The sequence below is a fragment of the Eumetopias jubatus genome, unplaced genomic scaffold, assembly GCF_037043125.1.
Source record: "Eumetopias jubatus isolate StellerSeaLion01/CBP00866 unplaced genomic scaffold, mEumJub1_p1.0 scaffold_4, whole genome shotgun sequence".
NCBI lineage: Eukaryota > Metazoa > Chordata > Mammalia > Carnivora > Otariidae > Eumetopias > Eumetopias jubatus.
In genome coordinates, this window is record NW_028274810.1 from 82887676 (window position 1) to 82912629 (window position 24954).

General features: G+C 42.5%; 1 protein-coding gene across 2 annotated transcripts in view; it reads right to left on the reverse strand.

Moving 5' to 3' along the window:
* Positions 1–24954, reverse strand: part of KPNA6 (karyopherin subunit alpha 6) — a 56758-nt gene that overhangs the window by 27502 nt on the left and 4302 nt on the right. The window contains exon 1 of one of the 2 annotated variants that reach the window (XM_028113604.2): positions 12234–12776. The exons of the other annotated variant lie outside the window; for it this stretch is intronic. Coding sequence (XP_027969405.1) covers positions 12234–12369 — 136 coding nt within the window. The 5' untranslated portion in view covers positions 12370–12776. Of the gene's footprint in view, positions 1–12233; positions 12777–24954 lie in introns of those variants that run through there. 2 annotated transcript variants of the gene reach the window in all.

Consider the following 24954-nt stretch of genomic DNA (forward strand, 5'->3'; position numbering starts at 1 on the left):
GCTTCTCCCTCTCCCACTCCCCCTGCTTGTGTTCCCTCTCTCGCTGTGTCTCTCTCTGCCAAATAAAAATAGAAACTATCCCTGAAAAAAACCCAGATACTTGACATACTAGGCAAAGACTTTCAAACAATGGTTTTAAATACACTCAAAGAGCTAAATATAAATAAACAAACTAAAGGAAATCAGGAAAACAATGCATGAACAAAATGAGTATCAACAAACTGAAAAAGGACCAAACAGAAGAAGAAAAACAGAAGTTCTGGAGTTGAGGGGTGCCTGGCTGGCTCAGTTGGGAGGAGCATGCGACTCTTGATCTTGGGGCTGTGAATTTGAGCCCCACGTTGGAGGTAGAGATTACTTAAGTAAGTAGATAAGCTTAAAAAAAAAGTTCTGGAATTGAAAAGTACAATAACTGAAATGAAAAATCCACTAGAGGGGTTCAATGGCAGATGTGAGCAGATGATAGAAGCAGCAAACTTGAAGACAGGAACACTGAAATTATGAAATCTGAGGAGCAGAAAGGACGAAGAATGAAAAGTAACAGAGCCTAGAAGACCCATCAGATTCCAACAAGCATTATGGGAGTCAAAGAAATAGAAAAAGGGACAGAAAGAATGGCAGAAAACCTCCCAAATTCAATGTAAGTCATGCATCTACACATAGAGATGTTCACTGAATCCCAAGGAGGATAAACTCCATATCTAGACACACAATCAAACTGCTAAGAGCCAAAGACACAAAGAGAATCTTGAAAACAGTGAGGGAGAAGCAACTCATCACATAACAAGCCAATTTCTCATTAGAAACCATGAAGGCCAGGAAGGCACTGGGATGACAAATTTAAAGATCCAAAAGAAAAAAAAACTGTCAAAAGAATTCTATATCTGACAGAATTGTGCTTCAAAAACAAGGGAGAAGGGGCGCCTGGGTGGCTCAGTTGGTTGGGCATCTGCCTTCAGCTCAGGTCATGATCCCAGTTCTGGGATCGAGCCCCCGCATCAGGCTCCTTGCTCAGCGGGAAGCCTGCTTCTCCCTCTGCCTGCCGCTCCCCCTGCTTGTGCTCTCTTTTGCTCTCTCTCTGACAAATAAATAAATAGAATTTTTAAAAAACTCACATAAAAAAGGGAGAACTTAAGACATTTCTGATAAACAAAAGCTGAGGAAGTCTGTTACCACTAGACCTGCTAAACAAGAAATACTAAACGGAGACCTTCAAACTGAAAATGAAAGGAAATTAAAGGACACTCCACAGTAACTTCAAGGCAGTAAAGGTAACTACATGGGTAAATATAAAAATCAGTATTATTATATTTTTGGTTTCTAACTCCACATTTTACTTCCTAGATGATTTAAAGGACAAACATATAAAATAATTATAAATCTGTTACCAGGCATACAACGTGTAAAGATGTAATTTGTGACGGCAACAACATAAAGGGAACTGGAACTGTATAGTAAAAGACTTTTTTAAGTTAAGTTGGTACCAGTTCAACCTAGATTGCTATGAATTTAGAATGTTAAATGTAATCCCTATGGTAACCACAATATCTAAAAATACATACACAAAATAGAAATTAAAAATATACACAAAAGGAAATGAGAAGGGAATCAAAACAATTCACTACCAAAAATCAACTGAACTCAAAAGGCAGTAATGGAGGAAGAGAGGGACAAAAAATGTGTAAGACAAAGGAAACAATGAGTAAAATGCCAGAAGTCCTTCCTTATCAGTAATATATTATATGTAAATGGACTAAGCTCTCCAACCACTATACACTGTCTGCAAAGACTTACTGCATATCCAAAGACACAGACAAGTTTAAAGTAAATGGATGGAAAAAGGTATCTCATCCATTTGGTAACCAAAAGAGAGCTGGGCTAGCTATACTATCAGACAAAAACTTCAAGTCAAAAACTGTTACAAGAGATAAAGAAGGACATTATATACTGAAAGAAAGGTCAATTCATCAAGAAGATATGGCCATTATAAAACATAAATGCACCAGGGTGCCTGGGCAGCTCAGTTGGCTAAGCGGCTGACTCTTGGTTTTGGCTCAGGTCAGGAAATCAAGCTCAGCACAGCATCTGCTTCAGATTCTCTCTCTCCCTCTTCCTCTGCCCCTCCCTGGCTCGTGTGTGCTCTCTTTCAAATAAATCAATCTTTTAAAAAAAATGAACACTTAATAGAAGATTAATAAGGAAACAGAGAACTTCAACAACATTATGAATCAGCTAGACCTAAAAAGATCTATAGAACACTCCACTCAACAGAATATACTTTCTCAGGTATACATGGAACATTCTCCAAGATAGACATGTAGACCACAAAGAGTCTCAATGAATTCTAAAAGACTGAAATCAGACAAAGTATCTTCTTTGACCATATGGAATGAAGCCAGAAATTCACAAATATGTGGAAACTAACAACATACTCTTAGATAATAAAGTTGGAGGACTCAACACTTCCTGATTTTATAACTTACTACAAAGCTACAATAATCAGAATAGCGTGGTACTGGCATAAGGGTGTTTACAGATCAACGGAATAAATTTCAGAGTGTAGAAAAAAATTCACACATCTATGGTCAGCCAAATAATTTTAATAAGGGTATCAAGTCCATTCAATGGAGTATGAATAGTCTCTTCAAAAAATAGTGCAGGGACAACTAGATTTCCAGATACAAAGGAACCGTGTTGGACACCTAGCTCATACCATATACAAAAATTAACTCAAAATGGATCAGCAACCTAAATACAAGCGAAGACCATAAAATGCTTAGAATAATACAGAGGCGGGCACCTGGGTGGCTCAGTTGGTTAAGTGCCTGCCTTTGGCTCAGGTTATGATCCCAGGGTCCTGGGATGGAGCCCCATGTTGGGCTCCCTGCTCACTGGGGAGTCTGCTTCTCCCTCTCCCTCTGCCTGCTGCTCCCCCCCCTTGTGCTCTCTTACTCTGTCAAATAAATAAAATCTTAAAACAAAACAAAAAACAACCAAAAACTAACCAGTCCTAAACTGTTTACTATGTCCTGCCTTCACTTTACCTCAGAAATCTCAATAAAGGCTCTGGCCTAAATCAGCTTGCCCCTGCCCCCTCTGCCTCCTGACCACCTGGTGCTTTCTGCTGTGATCCTACATGCATGCAGTGGCTCCCTCTCTGACCTGTGAGCATAACAAACTTCTTCCTTCTGCACCTCATTCCTGTCTCTTCCTGTGGCCAGAGGGACTTTATCATACCTTCCACCCCATATTTACATTTTAAAAACAATCTCAGTATTTAAAAAACTGATAGGAGTGACGCTGATTGGGGCACCTGGGTGGTTCAGTGGGTTAAGCGTCCCACTCTTTATTTAAAAGATTTTATTTGAAAGCAAGCGAGCACGAGCATACCTATGTTAACCCACAAGTAGAGGAAGCCTTACTTAGTCTCCCTCTAGAGGCATTTCCCATTCTCTAAATTTTTCTTTCTTCTCTCTCTTTTTTTTTAAAGATTGTATTTATTTATTTGACAGAGAGAGGGAACACAAACAGGGGGAGTGGAAGAAGCAGGCTTCCCGCCGAACAGGGAGCCTGATGTGGGGCTCGATCCCAGGACCCTGGGACCATGACCTGAGCTGAAGGCAGACACTTAACGACTGAGCCACCCAGGCGCCCCTCTTTCTCTCTTTTTTAAAAGTAGGCTCCAGGGCACCTGGGTGGCTCAGATGGTTAAGCATCTGCCTTTGGCTGAGGTCATGATCCCAGAGTCCTGGGATCGAGTCCTGCATCGGGCTCCCCGCTCCTTGGGAGCCTGCTTCTCCCTCTGCCTCTCTCTCTCTCTCTGTCTCTCATGAAAAAATAAATAAAATCTTAAAAATAAATAAATAAAAGTAGGCTCCATGCACAGGGAGGAGCCCAATGTGGGGCTTGCACTCATGACCCTGAGATCAAACCTGGCTGAGATCAAAGTCAGAAACTTAACCAACTGAGCCACCCAGGTGCCTCCCCACCATTCTCCTACATTTCTAATTGGAAACAGTTACTAAAGGTATTGCTAAAGGGGTGAAAAATAAGTTTTACACGCACGCAGAAAGAACAAGTATGACTGCCCTCTTCTGAAGTGGTTGGGGTGATTGTAGTGAGAGTTTATTATTTTTTTTAAAGATTTTTATTTATTTATTTGACAGAGAGAGAGAGAGCGCGTGCACAAGAAGGGGGTAGTGGCAGAGGGAGAGGGAGAAGCAGGCTCCCCGCTGAGCAGAGAGCTGGATGTGGGGCTGGATCCCAGGCGCCCCTGTAATGAGAGTTTAAAAAGAAATCTCCCGGGGCACCTGGGTGGCTCAGTCAGTTAAGCAGCTGCCTTCGGCTCAGGTCATGATCCCAGGGTCCTGGCATCCAGTCTCACATCCGGCTCTCTGCTCAGCGGGGAGCCTGCTTCTCCCTCTCCCTCTGCCTGCTGCTCTGCCTACTTGTGCTCGATCTCTCTGTCAAACACCTGTACCTCTGAAACAAATAATACATTATATGTTAGAAAAAAAAAAGATAGTAGGTAGGGAAAAATGAAGGGGGGAAATTGGAGGGGGAGACAAACCATGAGAGACTGTAGACTCTGAGAAACAAACTGAGGGTTCTAGAGGGGAGGGAGGTGGGGGGATGCGTTAGCCTGGTGATGGGTATTAAAGAGGGCACGTATTGAAGGGAACACTGAGTATTATATGCAAACAATGAATCATGGAACACTACATCAAGAAAAATAAATTAAAAAAAAAATCTCCCAAGATAAGATTTGGGCTGGTTCTTCAACCAGGAAATCAGGTTGGGGGTGAAACACCCATACATAAATGGGAGGGGGGCAGAGTAGAGTCTACTAAGAGAATCTGAGTGAAAGAGAAATGAAAATGGAAGTTGAAAAAAGAGCTGAATTCCGGAGCTAGAGAAACTGAGGAAATGAAACTTCAGAGAAGGTGCCTCGGTCATTCTGGAAAGTAGCTTGGTGAACCAATTGCAGTAGTGGGTCTTAGAATGTGCATGTCTCCACATCCATTTGGTGAAGCCCAAGTGAATTTATTATTTTTTTTTAAAAAAAGATTTTATTTGTCAGAGAGAGAGAGAGAGAGAGACAGAGCACAAGCAGGGGGAGCAGCAGGCAGAGGGAGAAGCAGGCTCCCTGCTGAGCAAGGAGCCCGATGCGGGGCTCCATCCCAGGACCCTGGGATCATGACCTGAGCCAAAGGCAGACGCCTAACTGACTGAGCCACCCAGGCGTCCCTAAGTGAATTTTTATTAAAAAAAATTCTAGGGGACTGCAGTGGCCTCCTTTGGAGTTCCTGATTACTCCTGTGCCTGGACACTAAGAGGCACAGGACAAATTCCTAAAGGCAGCACTATGGATTGCTGTCCCCCATTACCTGACACATGATTTTTCATGACTCTGAGTCTGGGCTCTCCTAGAGGGCTGTCCCCTCCCCTTCGAGCAGAGCTGACAGCAAAGCTGGAAGGAGAACCAGGCTGTGCTTCTTTAGTCACCACGGTGACAAGAAACTATCACAAATATTTGCTTATGACTTCACTGGAGAAGCAAGGCAGGGGAGGTTAGATTGGAAGACGGAACAACCGCAGAAGCACATCTGGAATCAGCAACCAAAGGAATGCTGGACTCTCATTTAGGGACCAGTAGGCAAAGGGACTTTTTTCATCATGCACTCCTCTACTTGTTGGGGCTGGATCAAGAAATCCAGGATACGAGGTGCCTGGGTGGCTCAGTCGGTTAAGCATTTGCCTCTGGCTCAGGTCATGACCCTGGGGTCCTGGGATCAAGCCCTGCGCCAGGCTCCCTGCTCTGCAGGGAGTCTGCTTCTCCTTCTGCCCCTCCCCCCACTCATTCCCTATCTCAAATTTTTAAAAATCTTAAAAAAAAAAAAGAAATCCATGATACAAATACATTTTCTAGCATCTGTCTTAGACAGCCTTTGGGTCTTCTTAGGCAAGGAACTCTCTCAAAGCGAACAGTTCCCTGAAGTTGTACTTCCCATTTCTAGGAAATAAACATCAAATGTTACCATGCACTCTCTATAAACTTTTAGAACCAAGGAACCAGTAATAATAATACAAAATAGGCAAGGACCCTGTTATGGCCTGAATTCTGCCCTGCCTCCAACTCCTATGTTGAAGGCCTGGCCCCCAGTCTCTCCAAATGTGACTGTATGGAGACAGCATCTTTAAAGAGGTGAGGATACTGGGATAAGGCCCTAGTCCAATATGACTAGTGTCCTTATAAAAAGATTAAGATACAGATGCACACAGAGGGAGAATACCATGTAAACATGAAGACAGCCACTGATAAACCGAAGAGAGAAAGGGCTCAGAAAAAACCAACCCTGCTGATATCCTGATCTTGGAATTCTAGCCTCCAGAACTGTGAGAAAATAAATTCCTGTAGTTTAAGCCACACAGGCTGTGGTACTTTGTTATGGCAGCCCTAGTAAATTACTATAAACCCTAACTGACAGATAAAGAACCTGAGTCTCCAGTCACACACAGAGTGAGTAGCAAGATTACTGCAGTACTCCTTTTAATCACTGATGTTTAAAGTTTTGAGATCCATAAAACTTAAAAATTTTGCACATGTTCTCAGAAAAAAGCGTACTATGCATAGCCAGCTGTCCTGTGTGTGGGATGGGAATGATACTACTACGCCTTCAAGCTCAGGTCCTGTACACCGGCTGGCTCTAGGGCTTTCCAAATGAAAGCTTTATGTTCATGGTCTGTACTTCAAAAAGCTACCAAGCAATCACTTGATTGAAGGCATCTGCCTGGAAGAACCCAAAGGAGCTATATTTAGGAGATAAGGGAACTAGCTTTATCTTCTAGGCAATGACCTGACAATCTTCAAGGGAGATGGGACCTGGAACACTATGAAGAGTCATCTTTTCAAATGATTTCCCTTGTCCTGGTGTTGAGTGGGCGCTCCTCGGCAGAGGGAAGCTTTCTAAAGAAATGTTATTATAGCTGCCCGGGTACTGAGAATGAGCTAAGGCTTTAAATCACACAGACTGACTATATGGCATATGCTAAAGTTAGAAGCTTTACAACTCATAATGATGCATTAAAGGTTTCTTAATGGCACTGGGAAGGAGATAAAAGATAAAATGGTTACTCCCCAATTTAAGGCCTCTTAAAGAAAGTAAGAAAAACCTGATTCCTTACAGGTTAAATGGCTTTTTTCAGTTGGCCTCTCATACCTTTCACTAGGAATTCTCTAGCAAATATGTATCAACATAAGATTCCTGGGTTAAAACACTATGGCCATATGCCTGTTAACCGAAAAGGGTAAGAGGGTAGGTACCAGGATAGAGCCCATAAGGGTACTAACATTTGATAATGAGCCGACCTTTTTGTCGATAGTGCCAACCTCTTTGTTGATATCTCTAATCTTCACAACAATCCTGAGAATCCATTTAACAAACAAGAAAAAAGACTCAGAGGGTAAGTGAACAAGTCAGGAAGCTAATATCAACCCTGACCTATTTGGTCCCAAACTCCAGGTTCTTCTCATTTCCTGAAAAGGAAAGCTATTGGTAACAGCAAATCCATCAGAATTCTGGGTTGGAAGCTATTCCATCACTGATAAAGAAACAAATCTGGTCACATCCCAGAATTTCAGTTAAACACAAACTCAAATGCCTTAAAAGGGGTAAAGAGGTGAATGATTTTTAACAGGACAGTCATAATATTACATCAGGGATTGCACTCATACTCAGTTTTTACAACACTGTGCCAGCCAAACAAGATTTGACAGGGGCTATGGTGAAATCAGCTGTTTTAAGCCCTGGGACAGTAGCTAAATAGCAATTAAGAGCTAAAGAACCAGGTTCAGAAGTGTTATGACTTACACAAGATCATTCAGCTATTAAATTGTGAAGCTGGGACTGGGATCTAGATCTCTAATTCTAAAGGCCTCCACTTTCACATCCAACCTCTGAGAATTACTTCTTTCCATCCCCCCAACACACATAATTCTATTCAATTTGGCTCCTGCCCTTGGACTAGGTTCTATCTATATTGATCTATGTACTCAGTCATTTTAACTTGAGAATTACTGGCAATCAATTCTCTAATTAGTGCATATGAACAGGGAGCAATTGAAAACTTTGCCAAGATGTCTGCCTATGAGTTCCACCTTCTATCCACTATATCTGATTTTTAGGAACTCATTTTCATAGTAATAGGTTTTTCTTTGCAGTGACTTCTCTCCCTAGACCACAAATCCAACCAACCACAAACTTAAAGTACATCTGACGCTGTGTGAACACCTATACAACCAGAATTAACTAAATCAAAATTCTTCGAAAACAGATAAAGTCAGCCATGATGAGACTGGAAGGGTGGGAAGACAGCACACAACACAAATGACAGAGGTAAATTTGGACATTTTCAAAGATGCTCTTCCAAAACTTACCTGGCTCAGTTTCTTATCATAGGCTGGCTTAAATTTTACCTGTCTTCTTGCTGGTCTATCTAGTAGATAATTACAAAGTTGATGGCAAAGTTTTGGTATTATTGATTTACAACTTTGCTAGCTAAAATCAGCACCACAGGAATAGTTCCAGGAATCTCACCACCTGAAATTCTTTTTTTTTTTTTGAAGATTTATTTTTAAGTAATCTCTACCCCCAACATGGGGCTCAAACTCACAACCCTGCGATCAAGAGTCCCATGCTCCACCGACTGAGCCAGCCAGGTGCCCCTACCACCTGCAGTTCTTTATCCTAAGAATCAGTCAGTCACTTGTGAGTGTATTTTTTCATTCACCCCCCTACCCAAGCTATTGCCCCATTTCTCTGTTCTCATGAAGAGCAAAAAAACTTTTGTCCCCTTTTTATTAAGAATTATTTATTTATTAAGAATTTATTTTATTTTTAGAGAGAGCAAGAGAGCACGTGCAACAAGAGAGAGGGAGAGAGAAATTATCTTAAGCAGACTCCACGCTCTGCACAGAGCCCGATGCAGGGCTCAATCTCATGCCCCTGAGATCATGAACTGAGCAGAAATCAAGAGTCAGACGCTTAACTGACTGAACCATCCAGGTGCCCCATGAATTACTTAAACACTAAAAAATTGAAATAGTGTAAGAAACATCTGTAAACTCTTTTAAGATTCAACAATTAAAACAAAACAAAACAAAACAAACATGGGGATTAACTCATGACCCTGAGATGAAGACCTGGACTGAGATCAAGAGTCAGACATTTAACCAACTGAGCCACCCAGGTGCCCCAAGATTCAACAATTTTTAACAATGACATATTTGTTTTACTCCATCAGATGTACGGATATTTTTAACATACACGTATATATATTTTAACTGGACATTTCAAAGTTGTAAATGTCACAACTTGCACTTCACCCTTATTACTTTAGTATGTGCCTCCTAATAAGGACCTTCTTACATAACCACAATTTCTTTTTTTTTTTTTTTAAAGATTTTATTTATTTATCTGACAGAGAGAGACAGCAAGAGCAGGAACACAAGCAGGGGGAGTGGGAGAGGGAGAAGCAGGCTTCCCGCGGAGCAGGGAGCGCGACGCGGGGCGCGATCCCAGGACCCTGGGATCATGACCTGAGCCCAAGGCAGACGCTTAACGACTGAGCCACCCAGGCGCCCCCATAACCACAATTTCGAACCTAAGAAAATTAACGAAACATCTATTATCTAGTCCATACTCAAATTTTCTTGTTTCAAAATGGTTGTTATAGCTAGTTGGGTTCCCCCCGCCCCCAGCCCAAGCCAGAATCCAGTCAAGGTTCACCCACTGTATTAGTCTTTTAACATTTTATTATGGAAAATTTCAAATATATACAAAAGTAGACAGAATAATCTCAATGCAATAACTCAGATTCAATAATCAACCAGTAGCCATTAATTTATGTTTCTATCTACTCCCAGATCCTGAATCACTTAAGCAAATTCCTGACACCTCATCTATATATATTTCAGTATGTAGCTTCAAACAATAAAAACTTTTTAAAAATAACAATATGATTATTCTAACATCTGGTCATTTTTTTTTTAAGATTTTATTTATTTGAGAGACAGAGAATGAGAGATAGAGAGCACGAGAGGGAAGAGGGTCAGAGGGAGAAGCAGACTCCCCGCTGAGCAGGGAGCCCGATGTGGGACTCGATCCTGGGACTCCAGGACCATGACCCGAGCCGGAGGCAGTCGCTCAACCGACTGAGCCACCCAGGCGCCCGCATCTGGTCATTTTTAATCTATAAAATCCCTATCCTTCTCTCCCCCGATCCCTTTATTTACGTGTGATACTTTCTGAAGAGACTAGGTCAGTTGTCTTAAATGAATGCCCTGCATTCTCATTTTCTGTCATTAATTTATATGCCCATCTCTTTTATTTCCTATAAAACCGAAGTTAGGTCTTAAGGCTAGAGTAGATTCAGGTTCACCATATTTTTTTTTTCAAAAAAGTTTTTATTTATCTGAGAAAGAGAGATCTGTGCAAGCAAGCATGTTGGGGGGGGAGGGGCAGACCGAGAGGGAGAAGCAGGCTCCCCGCCGAGCAGGGAGCCTGACTGGGGCTCAATCTCAGGACCCTGGGATCATGACCTGAGCCGAAGGCAGAGGGTTAACTGAGCCTCCCAGGCGCCCTGGGTTCACAATATGTTTTTGGCAATAATACATTAAGGGGATGCTGTGTGTTTCATGCTTATCACAACAGGAGACATGTAATGGTGGGCTGCCCAAATGATAATAAATTTGATAAGATGGCAACCAGATCTCTCTTGACAGTCATCTACATACCCTAAGTCTCCATTCACTTTAATTTTGTTGTGATGCTTCTTAATATGTAATAAAATTACATATTTTATGATAAAATGACCAACTTTTAAAAATAGGCATTAACCGGGCGCCTGGGTGACTCAGTTGTTAAGCGTCTGCCTTCGGCTCAGGTCATGATCCCAGGATCCTGGGATCGAGTCCCACATCGGGCTCCCTCCTTGGCGGGAGGCCTGCTTCTCCCTCTCCCACTCCTGCTGCTTGTGTTCCTGCTTTCACTATCTCTGTCTCTGTCAAATAAATAAATAAAATCTTAAAAAAAAATAGGCATTAACCATTATTGTTGAATCTGTGTGCTCTGTTCAGTCTTCTAACTCTTCAGATTGACTTCTATTCCTTCTGTTCCACAGAAAACTGCTTTTATCAAGGTCACAACAACCTCCCTGTTGCCCTATCTAATGGAGAGAAATTTCTGCCCTCTTCCAAGCCCTCAGTAGGATTACTAATCCCTTCTCTCTCGGAAACACTGTTGTCTTGGCACCACTCCCCACCTCATCCAGTTTGCTGGCCTCTTAATGGCTCCTCCTCCCTACATCTATACACTGGTTTCTATCTTCACTCTCTTACTAGGTGATTTCATCCATTCCCGTGATAACTTAGAAATTTATGTCCCAAGCTCAGCCTTTTCCCTTGAGCTCCAGACCCATATATTCAACTACCTATCAAAATCTTTACTTGGATACCCAAAACTAACTAACTCCCCTCACCCAAAAAGCAACAGCAACAACAACATTTACAAGTTACTCAACCCAAAACCCAAGTAAAAGCCATCCCTGACTCCTTCTCTCTCCACTTTCATCTAATCTGTTGTCAAAACCTGTCTCAGTTTTATCTCCAAATATATCTTGAATGTATTTACATGTCTTTCAATTCCTGACCCCCACACCATCCAAGTCACTACTCTCTCTCACCTGGCTACTAAAGCAACCTACCTTTTCCTTTCTTCCCCCACACCCCCCATTCATCACCCCAATAAAACCAGAGACACCACTGCTCCCATGTAGAAAATCCTTTTTCCAATTCAAGGTCCTGCCTATATATTCATCTCATCTTAGTCAACTGTACCTTCATTCATCATATGCTCCTGTCACAATGGCCCTATCAGTATTTGGAGGCTGTTTCCGGTTGCAGTCTTCACACTTCCTGTTTTCTCTCTGCCCGCAATGCTCTTCCCTAGCTCTTAGAATTGCTAGGCCCTTTCCTCATTATCCTAACCCAAAGTCAGCTACGCTATTTTTGTCAGAACACCTGTTTTATTTCCTTTGTTACACTATTTTACAGTCTGTGTCTATTCTCTTCTGTAGGATGTTTTAAGTTCTGCAGTGGCAGAGACCTTTGTTTTATCTCCAGTACTTATTCAATATTTACTGAACACCTACACTGCCTCAGACACAAGGCCTACCTGTAACAGCTGCGTAGTACGTGTTTGCCGGTAAGTGAAGAAGTGTACAGCAAAGAAATCTTCCTGTGCCTGGAGTGGAGCACAACTTCCAAAGGCAGATTTTAGAAGGGTTTCTTCCTAGAAACCCAGAAACCATAGGTTGTTCCTCCAGAATTGATATGAAAACAATAAAAACAAGTTGCAAAGCAGGACACAAGTGCTTCAGAATACATTTTGGACTGCTAAATCCAGTGACCTTGACAGCCTTGATTCTGACTTTCTAATTTGTCACTGATGATCACCTTTGCCTTCTTAAAACTCCACCCATGATTCTGACAGTACCACCTTCTCCCACTTCTACCTTTCCTACAACTCCTCAGGTTTCACACTGTGTTCTCTTCAGTGCCCATCTCCCACTGTCAGTGTGCATCAAAGTTCTACGTTCGGTCCTCTTCTCAGCCGGAGCAGCCCGCTTCTCAAGCCTCCACTTTTATGTCAAGTACCAGATCCCTCCTGTTACTGCCTCCTGTCTGAAAGTGTATTTCCATATATGCCTACTGGCTGTATCTCTACCTCGCTTTCTCTCTCTCTTTTTTGTTTTTTAAAGACAGTCTTTTTATTTTTTATTTTTTTATTTATTTGAGAGAGAGAATAAGATAGAGAGAGCATGAGAAGGGGGGAGGGTCCGAGGGAGCAGCAGACTCCCTGCTGAGCAGGGAGCCCGATGTGGGACTCGATCCCGGGACTCCAGGATCATGACCTGAGCCGAAGTCAGTCGCTTAACCAACTGAGCCACCCAGGCGCCCTTGCTTTCTCTTTAAACCAGTTTTTTCTCTTATCTTCCCTCATTCGGTTAATGCTATTACCATTCACCTGGCCGTAGAGTCAGCCATGAGACTTCCTCCTCCCCAAATTTCAACTATTGATAAACTGATTTTTACATGTGCCAGTCTCTCTGTAACCAGTCTACCCAGCTTCCTCTGAGCCTTTTCTCAACTAGGCCTCAACCATGGCCTATAAATCATTGAACAAAACACTAACATAGTTTCTAACGGGTCACTAGTACGACCCTAGTCCCCCCTCAAAGCACCCACTTGAGAAAATCTCAGGGCTGCGAAAAGAATTTACTGTTTGTTCCACCAATACCTGAAAATAGGGCCCCCACCTCCCAGTCTGTGGGAGGGTGGGAGCCTAAGCACCAATTAGCAAACCCAGATGGGTTTCAGATGGACTAATCCCCCTTTCTCACATTTTGTAATTTTTCACTTCCCTTACTCTTCTGAGCCCCCTTTCTCTGGCCCCTCTATTCTTCCATCCTCCCTTTAAAATGCCCAGTTAACCCTGTAGAAATAGACGTTGAATTCAGTGCACGTTTCCCTGTTATAATAGTAACATTATCAATTAAAATCTATCTGCCCTTGTCACTTTAACTAGTGTCCACTTTATCTTTGACTCGTTACCCAAATTGGTTCCTACTGACAACCTGCAATGATACTGTTTTAGTTTATAACTCATCACCTCTCACATCTAAACCATTCAATCTTTGAGAGCAAGAATCCACGGCACAGTGCACACCACACACATGCTCTCAAATGTTCCAACAACTTAAACTTCAGTTTCCCAAAGGATCCAAAGTGGTTAACAACACATTCAACAAAATAAAAATATAAAACCAAAAATCTGGTATAGGAATATACCAATTTGTATAGAAGAAAGGGAAAGATGAGGGCCACCTAGGTGGCTCAGCTGGTTAAGCATCTGACTCTTGATTCTGGCTCAGGTCATAATCTTAGGGTTGTGAGATTGAGCCCCACATTGAACTCCATGCTCAGCATGGAGTCTGCTTGTCCCTCTCCCTCTGCTCCTCACCCCCCTTCCGCTTACGCTCTCTCAATCTCAAATAAAATCTTTTCTTTTTTAGATTTTATTTATTTATTTGACAGAGAGAGACACAGCAAGAGGGGGAACACAAGCAGGGGGAGTGGCAGAGGGAGAAGCAGGCTTCCCTGCGGAGCAGGGAGCCCGATGTGGGGCTCTGACCTGAGCCGAAGGCAGATGCTTAACGACTGAGGCACCCAGGTGCCCCTCAAATAAATAAAATCTTAAAAAAAGACACAACAGGGAAAGATATAGATAGACAGACAGACAGCAGGATAAGAATCAATTATTTTTTTTAAAGATTTTATTTATTTATTTGAGAGATAGAGAGCACGAGAGGGAAGAGGGTCAGAGGGAGAAGCAGACTCCCTGCTGAGCAGGGAGCCCGACGTGGGACTCGATCCCGGGACTCGAGGATCATGGCCTGAGCCGAAGGCAGTCGCTTAACCAACTTAAAACTGAGTTGCATTTTGTGGCAATTGGGTGGCTCAGCTGATTAAGTGTCTGCCTTTAGCTCAAGTCATGATCTCAGGGTCCTGGAATCCAGCCCCTTACCAGGCTCCCTGCTCAGTGGGGAGTTTATTTCTCCCTCTGCCTCTCCCCCCAACTCGTGCTTGTTCCCGGATGTGTGCTCTCTCAAATAAATAAATCTGAAAAAAACAAAAACAGAAAAATAAAAAAACTGAGGTGCATTTTGACATGTTAGCTGCCTGGCAGCCAAAACAAAGCAACGAGTGAACACTTACATAATTTTCATTTTCCATGATGGTGTTTTGTTTTTTTTTTTAATAAAAGATTTTCGAGAGGAATCCTCACTGAGAGCGGAGCCCGCGAGATCATGACCTGAGCTGAAATCAAAGAGTTAGACGCCCAACCAACTGAGCCACCCAGGCATCCCTGTGATGGTGCCTTTCGAAGGACAAAAGTTTTAAATTTTGACTAAGTCCATTTTATCTTTTTCCTGTTTGGTTGCTTGTGCTGATGTTGTATCTAAGAAACTACTGTCTGATCCAAGGTCATTAAGATCTACGGTTTTCTTATTTATTTATTTACTTACTTAGTTATTTATTTGACAGAGATATAAAGAGAGAGGGAACACAGGCAGGGGGAGTGGGAGAGGGAGAAGCAGACTTCCTGCTGAGCAGGGAGCCTGATGCGGGGCTCGATCCCAGCACTCTGGGATCACGACCTGAGCTGAAGGCAGACGTTTAACAAATGAGCCACCCAGGCGCCCCTACTCCTGTTTTCTTAAAAGAGTTTTATAGTTTTAGCCCTTTACATTTGTCTTTGATCCACTGAGTTAATTTTGTATAAGGTGGGGGAGGGGGTGAGTATCCAACTTCGTTCTTTTGTAAATGGATACCTATTCTTTTTAGGCATTATATATAATACCTAACACATGAGAATAAAGACAAACCAGTGATCCACATAAGTCCTTTCTTAATGAATCTATCTTTAATTGCGATGCCTTCAAACTTAATGGTTTTTATGATTAAACCAGTCTATTAAACCAATAAACTGCTGCAGTATACAACAAGTTCCTTTCCTATATCAAGTTTCTTAGTTCTCTGTCTTGCTAGGAGACCTCTGTCAGGCCCCAACGCCAGCAAGGATCATGATGCCCCTGCCAAGAAAATCACAGATCTGTGTCCTCACTGCTAGGTGTGAAGCAGTCTTCTGAGTTCAGCCCAGAATGCTTTCCGAAGTCTCTAGCCAAAGTCTCTAGTCAAAAAGTTTTATCTAAATCTAGAGTAAAAGCCAAGATACCCTTTTGAAAGATCTTTGAAATATCCCAAAATCAATGTCTAACCTCTGAGGGGATATTCCCAGGGAAAATTCAAATTTGAATGGTAATAATTTAGTAATAATCTGCTTAGCTTTTAAGGCTAAACTCATATAAAACCCCCCTTTTAGTGGTAGGGAGACCAAGGCATAACTTGCAGAAGGACCCAGCTAATTAAATGGGTCTAATCCAGGTTTTCTAAAAGCCAATGCTCTCTCCATTACATATACTTTAAAACAGCCTACTAGCCACAAAGGGACTCCCTTGTTATTTTCTGGAAGGAGTGTCAATGTTCCTTCTACTACCCTACCCATTGCCTGAGTCAATCCCTCAAATGAGGTATGATCCAGTTCTTGCCAGGAATGGGGAATACAAATATTAGATGACAACACTGATAGGAACAGAAGTAGAAAAATGTAGGGACTGGCAAGTGGTTAGGCAATCATCTGAAGGCTGTTTGCCACTTCAAAGGAAAAGCAAAAACAACCATTTGAGTTAATCATCCTTGTTTTAGAAGTGCCCCAACCCACATGCGTGTGTTTGTGTGGAAGGGAGTCACTGGCAGTGGCAGCAGTTACACTGATGATATCAAGTTGAGGGAAATATGATGAGCTGAGATAAATGTCATTTAAGTCTGGTGTAGGGCTTGAAAATGTTTTTAAAAAGGTCAACATTATGGGGGTGCCTGGGTGGCTCAGTTAAGCATCTGTCTCTTGATTTCAGCTCAGGTCATGATCTCGGGTCGTGAGACTGAGCCTGGCGTTGGGCTCCAGGCTCACTGGGGAGTCAGCTACTCTCCTTCTCCCTCTGGAGCCCCTCCCCCGCTCATACTCTAATAAATAAATAAAATCTTTAAAAATAAAATAATATAGGGGCGCCTGGGTGGCTCAATCGTTAAGCGTCTGCCTTCGGCTCAGGTCATGATCCCAGGGTCCTGGTATCAAGCCCCGCATCGGGCTCCCTGCTCAGCAGGAGGCCTGCTTCTCCCTCTCCCACTCCCCCTGCCTGTGTTCCCTCCCTCGCCGTGTCTCTCTGTGTCAAATAAATAAATACAATCTTAAAAAAAAAAAAAAAAAAGAACTTCTCATCCCATGGTTATCTTAAAAAATAAATAAATAAAATAGGGGCGCCTGGGTGGCTCAGTCATTAAGCGTCTGCCTTTGGCTCAGGTCATGATCCCAGGGTTCTGGGATCCAGCCCTGCATCAGGCTCCTTGCTAGGCAGGAAGCCTGCTTCTCCCTCTCCCACTCCCCCTGCTTGTGTTCCTGCTCTCACTCTCTCTGTCAAATAAATAAAATCTTTAAAAAAGAAATAAAAATAAAATAAAATAATCTTTTTAAAAAGTTCAACATTATGTAAATGGACAAGGGTTCATCAAGGGTTTGTATTAGAAAGAAATAGGTAGGCTGAAAGAAGGCAGCTGTGCTAGATGGATCACCAAAAGGCATGCTAGAAACAGTGTAGTACTGGTGAAAGGAACTACAAGGCTAGACAATCTGATTTCTGGCCTTGCTATTTAATAAATGTACAAACTTGGTTGTCATTTATCTGTATCTTGATTTTCCTACCCTTACCCTGTCTCATACCACAGAGTTATAATGAAGATAAATGAGAATATACACAAAACTACTTTAGGATTAGGTTTGGTAATAGCTTTTCAAACTTCTGGAATTTCTCCCCTAGCTTCATGACCAGGAAATACTGCAACAAGAAAACAGTACATCAAACAGGTACGACAGCATGAAGCTCTCAGGGTATTATCTGCCAGCCTGTCAGAAATGCTAGTCACAAAGACAATGGGAGAGGCTCTTCTATGGGACAACTGGGTCAGTCCACAACGGGGCCATAATAAGGCTACTGCTATTCTGGCCGATCCTCACAGGCCTGGGCTGAGCAGTGATCACTCTAGGAAACAAAGCTGAATCTATAAACTAGGTGGTTTGGCTAAAAGACCACGTGGAAAAACTGTATCTGCATACATGACTATGTATTCAAAGCTCAAGGTCTGAGTGAAGTATGGCACACCGAGGTACTGGATCAGTCAGATGCTGATGGTTCCAGAGACCAGTTCTCTAATGCTAATTCTCCCACAGATTTACTAGTCCTTTTGGCCTTTGAGTCCATATGTAAGTGCCATGGTCAGACCTAGGCGTCGGAAGTAAGGGGTAGTGAGAAACACAGGACAGTACTAGGATAGCTGTAGTCCAAACTCCAATTTCTCCAACAGAAAATTTCCAACTATCCTTTGTAGACTGTGCAGAATCTGGCAGCTCTCACCTTCTTAGGGACAACCCATTGCCACTGCCACCAGGTGCTACAAGGAACTAAGATGAATTAAAGTAGGGCAATCGGGACGCCTGAGTGGCTCAGTCAGTTAAGCATCTGCCTTTGGCTCAGGTCATGATCCCGGGGTCCTGGGATTGAGTCCCCCAGCGGGCTCCCTGCTCAGTGGGGAGTCTGCTTCTCCCTCTGCCTGCCGTTCCCCCTGCTGTGCTCTGACAAATAAATAAAATCTTTAAAAAAAAATTAAAAAAATAAAGTAGACGAGGAGCTCAACTTCCAATTAGCCAGCCCCAAAATATTCACTGAACATCTTCCGAGCACTCACACCATTCAAGGAATCAAGAAAATAGGAGCACCTGGCTGGTTCAGTCGGTAAAAGTGTGCAACTCTTGATCTTGGGGTTGTAAGTTCGAATGCCACATTAGGTGTAGAGTTTACTTAAAATAAAATCTTGGGGCGCCTGGGTGGCTCAGTCGGTTAAGCGTCTGCCTTCGACTTGGGTCATGATCCCAGGGTCAAGCCCCACATTGGGCTCTAGCTCCAAACTGGGCTCCCTGCTCAGCAGGGAGCCTGCTTCTCCCTCTCCCTCTGCTGCTCCCTTGGCTTGTGCTCTCTGTCAAATAAATAAAATTTTATCAAGACTGATGAATCACTGAACTCTGCCTCTGAAACCAATAATACATTAAATGTTAATTAATTGAACCTGAAATAAATAAAATCTGAAAATATATACGTATGTATATATATATTTTCCAAATAATCATCTCCAAACTGACTCAAATAGACAAGTGATTTATTATTCATTTTAAAAAACGTGTGTGCCAGGCACTGTGTAAAGGTTTCTGCCTTTAGGAAGTTTTACAACTTACTTTAGTCTCATAGCATCAAGAATATAAAAGACAATGAATCTAAATGTTCAATGAGTTCAGAAGGTGGGAGTGAGAACTATCTGTCCTAAGTATAAGCTCCACAGGGGTCTTTAGAGGCTAGATGGTTAATATTTCTCTCTCTTTTTTAAAGATTTTATCTATTTATTTGGGAGAGAGCACACTAGAGAGAAAGAGCAAGAGTGTACAAGCACGAGCGGGGTGGGGGGGGGAGCAGTTTCCCACAGGGCAAGGAGCCCAGGACCCTGAGATCATGACCTGAGGCGAAGGCAGACCATTAACCAACTGAGCCACCTAGGTGCCCCACTAGATGGTTAATATTTCTGAAGATAATAGAGGTGGGGAGGGACAACAGTTCACCAGGAGCAAAGATGAGGAGATTAGAAAGCCCAAGGTTGGTTTGAGGAACAATAACAGTTTGGTTAGGTATAAAAACAAAGGTCTAGAGCAAAATGTCCCTGATATATATATACAAAAGAACTGCTGGCCAGTTGGCCTCTATTCTGCAGCACTACGCTGCTCCATCCCTAGTCCTTAACAAGGAGGGTTCTCCATTGTCAGTGTCTGTAGGTTGAATTACAGAAATCTCTCTGATTAGCTCTTTGTTTTAACTTTTAAGTAATCCGAGAAAGGGCTTTTCCAAGAGCCCTTCTGACAAATTAAATGCAGAGATTTCTCTAACCCGTATATATTAATCCAAAAAGAAGCAGCCAATTTTGGGAGGCAGTATTCTGAGGCCCCATATACAAAGGGCCCAAGACAATATGGGGGAGGAGCACCAGACAGAGGCCACACAAAGGGAATCCTTTCTGCCCTCAGAAGGCATGCTGTGGACAGACATCCAGTGTTGTCCCCTCAAATCCTGTCAACTCCTTCCAAAATGATGGAGTGAGAAAGAGCACCAATTTGGAAGGCAGGTGGATTGGGCTCCAATCCCAATGGCAGAACCACTACCTTTGAGTCCCTACATCCATTATCTATAAAATGAGCATAATAAACTTTATAGTCCTGTAGGGCTGATGAAGTAATAGGATGGTGTCTAGGGCTTCGGTGCTGAATCAATGATATTTTCTTTTTCTTCTCAGCTCCTACTCTGAAAGGCCTCAATTCCCCATAAGGGCAATTTCTAGGAAGTTAGGGTCAAAGAGGACAGCTATATTTTCTTGCTATCATAGGTGGTTTTTCCTTTTCTCCTAACACTGTAGCTTCTTTCTCTCGATCTTTACCCTTCTAGTCCATCTTCACTCCCTCCAAAGCTAGGCTGTAAGAACCAATGAGCCAGCATTTTAAAGAAGGGCCTATTCTTGGGGTGCCTGGGTGGCTCAGTCAGTTGAGCATCCAACTATTGGTTTCTGCTCAGGTAGTGATCTCATGGGTCATGAGATCAGGCTCTGTGTTGGCTCCCCACACAGTGAGGAGTCTGCTTGAAGATTCTCTCCCTCTGCCACTCCCCCCAGTCTCTCTCTCTCTCTCTCAGATCTTTAAAAAGGGGGGGGGACGACTATTCTCTACCATTTACATCACCCCAAAGCAATTCCAATCATGTCTCATTAGACAATTATTGCTTCTTTGGAAGATGGTGGTAACTTTCAAATCTGCACCTGCAGTCCACACTTAATACCCAAGGGGTTCCTTCCACCGATATCCCAGAAACATCTTTTTTTTTTAAAGTAGGCTCCCTGCCCAGCGTGGAGCCCAATGCAGGACTTGAACTCAAGACCTGAGCTGAGATCAAAAGTCAGACACCTGACAGAAACATCTTTTTAAAAAGCATGTTAAAATTTTTTTAAGTTGTCACCTTTTCCATAAACCTGCTCCTTATACATTTCTTTTAATTCACAATCCACAATCCCTAATTTGAAATTCCGAAACTTTATACACTATAAGGCCTTTCTACAATCTAAACGATTACAATTCTGAAATATCTGGCATAAATGGTTTCTTTTAAAGGCATGCATTCTCAATGGGGGAAATACTGCACCCAGAAGGGTAAACCTGGTTTGTGGGGAGTGGGGTGACTTAGATATTACAATGGTATGTGGTGCTCCAAAGCTCAACATTATCAATAAAGTCTTATTTCTCAATATTTAATTTCTCTCAATGGGTTTTCTTGAGTATCACATGAGCGGTACTGACACTGATTTCATGGAAAGCAGACAAGAGGTATGTAAGATCTGTACTCAAAGTTATGGTAAACAGATGGCCACAACTGGGGGACTTTCTCTTGACTGACCACTAGGTCTCAAAGTCATACAAGAAGTGGCCTGTGCATGGGACGCCTGGGTGACTCAGTTGGTTAAGCGACTGCCTTCGGCTCAGGTCATGATCCCAGGGTCCTGGGATCGAGCCCCGTGTCAGGCTCCCTGCTCTGCGAGAAGCCTGCTTCTCCCTCCCCCACTTCCCTAGCTTGTGTTCCCTCTCTCTCTGTCCAAATAAATAAAAAATCTTAAAAAAAAAAAAAAAGAACCAACCACTTAAAGAACCTCCTGGTTGGAATCTTCCTGCAGCCTAATTCATCCTCCTATAGCTGTCCAAGTCATATAAATAAATAAATTTGATCATATCACTTCTAAGATTAAAATGGCATTTCACTATCATCAGGATAAAGTCCAAATATCATTCCCCCCATGCTACCAATCCCTTTAGTCTACCAATCTTTTGCTTCTGAAATAATCACTCCCACCCTGCCACTGACAATTCTTTACCCTAGGTCAGATCTCACTAAGCTTAAAAGGCCTTCCCTGATTCCCCTGGGCGAGGGTGGACCCCCTTACTATATGTGTCCACAGCATTCTGGACTGCCTCCAAATATTTACCATTTTTCACTGGTCTCCCAAGTGTGGGACACAAGATTAACTAGGAGGTAGGAAGAAAAACATACGTATATATGCTAATATACTAATATATGTATTAGGAAGGCTTACCTTTGTCGTAGGTGTATATATACATATAAGCTTATTAATACTGGCAATGTGGCAATGCTTATCTGTTGTTCACATGGCCAAATTTTCCTGAGGGGAGACTGGAAGTTATACCAAGGTGAGGATACTTGTTCACTCACATTTAAGATACTGCCTCGGGCGCCTGGGTGGCTCAGTTGGTTAAGCGACTGCCTTCAGCTCAGGTCATGATCCTGGAGTTCCAGGATCGAGTCCCGCATCGGGCTCCCTGCTCAGCAGTGAGTCTGCTTCTCCCTCGGACCCTCCCCCCTCTCATGCTCTCTCTATCTCATTCTCTCTCTCAAATAAATAAAGTCTTTAAAAAAATAAAAATAAAAAATAAGATACTGCCTCATAATGTAGTTTGTTTGGGTGCCTAGTTAAGTGGATTTACAAGCTACTTAGTTGTTTTTTTTTGTTTTTTTTTTTAAGATTTTATTTATTTATTTGACAGAGAGAGAGAGAGAGAGAGAGAGCACAAGTAGGCAGGCAGGCAGGCAGAGGCAGAGGGAGAAGCAGGCTCCCCGCTGAGCAGGGAGCCCGATGCGGGGCTTGATCCCTGGACCCTGGGATCATGACCTGAGCCGAAGGCAGACGCTTAACCGACTGAGCCACCCAGGCGCCCCTACTTAGTTGTTTTTTTTTCAAAGAGTTTATTTATTTGACAGCGAGAGAGAGAGAAGGCACAAGAGGGAGGGGGGTGTAGCATGCACAGGGAAAGGGAGAAGCAAGCTCGTTACTCAGAAGGTGCCCCTCTCTTGTGCACCTTACTCCAAAAATATATTATGCTTAAAAAGAATATCTACTGGGACGCCTGGGTGGCTCAGTTGGTTAAGAGTCTGCCTTCGGTTCAGGTCATGATCCCAGGTCTTGGGATCGAGTTCCGTATCAGGAGCAGGGAGCCTGCTTCTCCCTCTCCCTCTGCCTGCCACTCCCCCTGCTTGTGCTCTCTCTGACAAATAAATAAATATAAAGTCTTAAGAATACCTACTAAATACATAATGCTATCATGATCCGCAAGACTTTAAAAATGTCTGTCGTCATCCTCTTTTTAAAAGATTTATTTTGAGAGAGAGCGTGCGTGTGCGAGCACACATGCGGAGGGGCAGAGGGAGAATCCCAAGTCAACTCCATGCTCAGCAGTCTGATGTGGGGCTCGATCTCATAACCCTGAGATCATAATCTGAGCCAAAACCAAGAGTCAGACGTCTAACCCATCACTGCCACCCAGGAGCCCATCTTCATCCTTTTAAAATGTTTTTTTCTGGGCGCCTGGGTGGCTCAGTTGGTTGAGCGACTGCCTTCGGCTCAGGTCATGATCCTGGAGTCCCGGGATCGAGTCCCACATTGGGCTCCCTGCTCAGCGGGAAGTCTGCTTCTCCCTCTGACCCTCTTCCTTCTCGTGCTCTCTATCTCTCATTCTCTCTCTCTCAAATAAATAAATAAAATCTTTAAAAAAATAAAATAAAATAAATGTTTTTTTATACATAAACTAAGAAGAAATATTTTATAAAATACATAGAATATTATTTTCTAATATTTTACAAGACAGGCAGGTCTTGGGCTATATTCGGCTTCAAATATCCAAATACTTGGTTAGCTTAAGGTTTTTAGAATTTTTAAGTTGGCTCCATGCCCAGCATAGAGCCCAATACAGGGCCTTAACTCAGGACGATGAGATTGAGACCCGAGCTGAGATGGAGTCGGAGGCTTAATCTACCGAGCCACTAAGGTGCCCTAAGGCTTTTAGATTTTAAGAGTTAACTTGTAATATTTATAAACGTTTAATCCAATAATATCATGAAAATATGGATTTCCAACTTCAAGGGGACAGGGACTGTGGAAAGGAATGGAAAATTAGGCAATGCTAGACCTCCAGTCCCCCATGGCATCAATTGGCTAGAGCTGCATAGACCCCATCAAGCTCTGTAGCTGGCCTTCCAGTCTCCATATGGTTGATTACCCATTAGAATTTAAACTCTGAAATTTCACCAGACAGATTTTTGTCTGTTTTGTTCACCACTGTATTTCCAGGGCCTAGAGCAGAACAGTCCCTGCACATACTAAGTATTCAATAAACATTTGCTAAAACTGAAGAATAACCATTGCCTGCCCAGCACCTAAAAGTGTACTTCTGACAAATTTTCATAATATGTTACTGCCTTCCCCTCAAAGACAAACTATTTAATCTATTAATAGATTAACAGAATAAATAACAATCTATTTAATCTATTTTTAGCATTGGGCCTGAAACATAGTAAGTCCTTTATTTATTCACTAAGTGACTAAAAGCAATTACTGTTAAGTATTTACTACGTGATAATAAACACCATGCTAAAATGGTTTACACGCATTTGCTCACTGAACCCTCCTAACACTCCTTTGAGGTAGATATTATCCCTATTTTAGAGATGAGAACTATAAGGCTGTGGAGATGAAGAACGAATTATATTACAGATTTTTTTAAAGATTTTATTTATTTATTTATTTATTTGAGAGAGAGTGAGAGAACATGAGAGGGGAGAGGGTCAGAGGGAGAGGCCAACTACCTGCTCAGCGGGGAACCCGATGTGGAGCGAGCTTGATCCTGGGACTCCGGGATCATGACCTGAGCCGAAGGCACACCATTAACCTACTGAGCAACCCAGGTGCCCCTATATTACAGATTAAGTAACTGTTAACACAAGAAAAAATATAAAATGGGCTATATGAAAGGCAAGAACAAAGTGCTACAGAATTCAGAGAGCTCACTTCTAGTTTAGAAGGCATAAAGTATTTGAGAGTTCATGAAGGAGGTAGCATTTAAATCAGACCTTGAAAATCAGGCAAGATTTCCACAGAAAAAGATGGGTGGGGAAGGGACTGTTTCTTTCTCACCAGTAATGCTAACATACAAAGGAGGTAGTCTGAGTGGAATGCAGGCTATGTAGATAAACCTCTAAATACAGTAAGATTAGTAAAATCATTAGGAA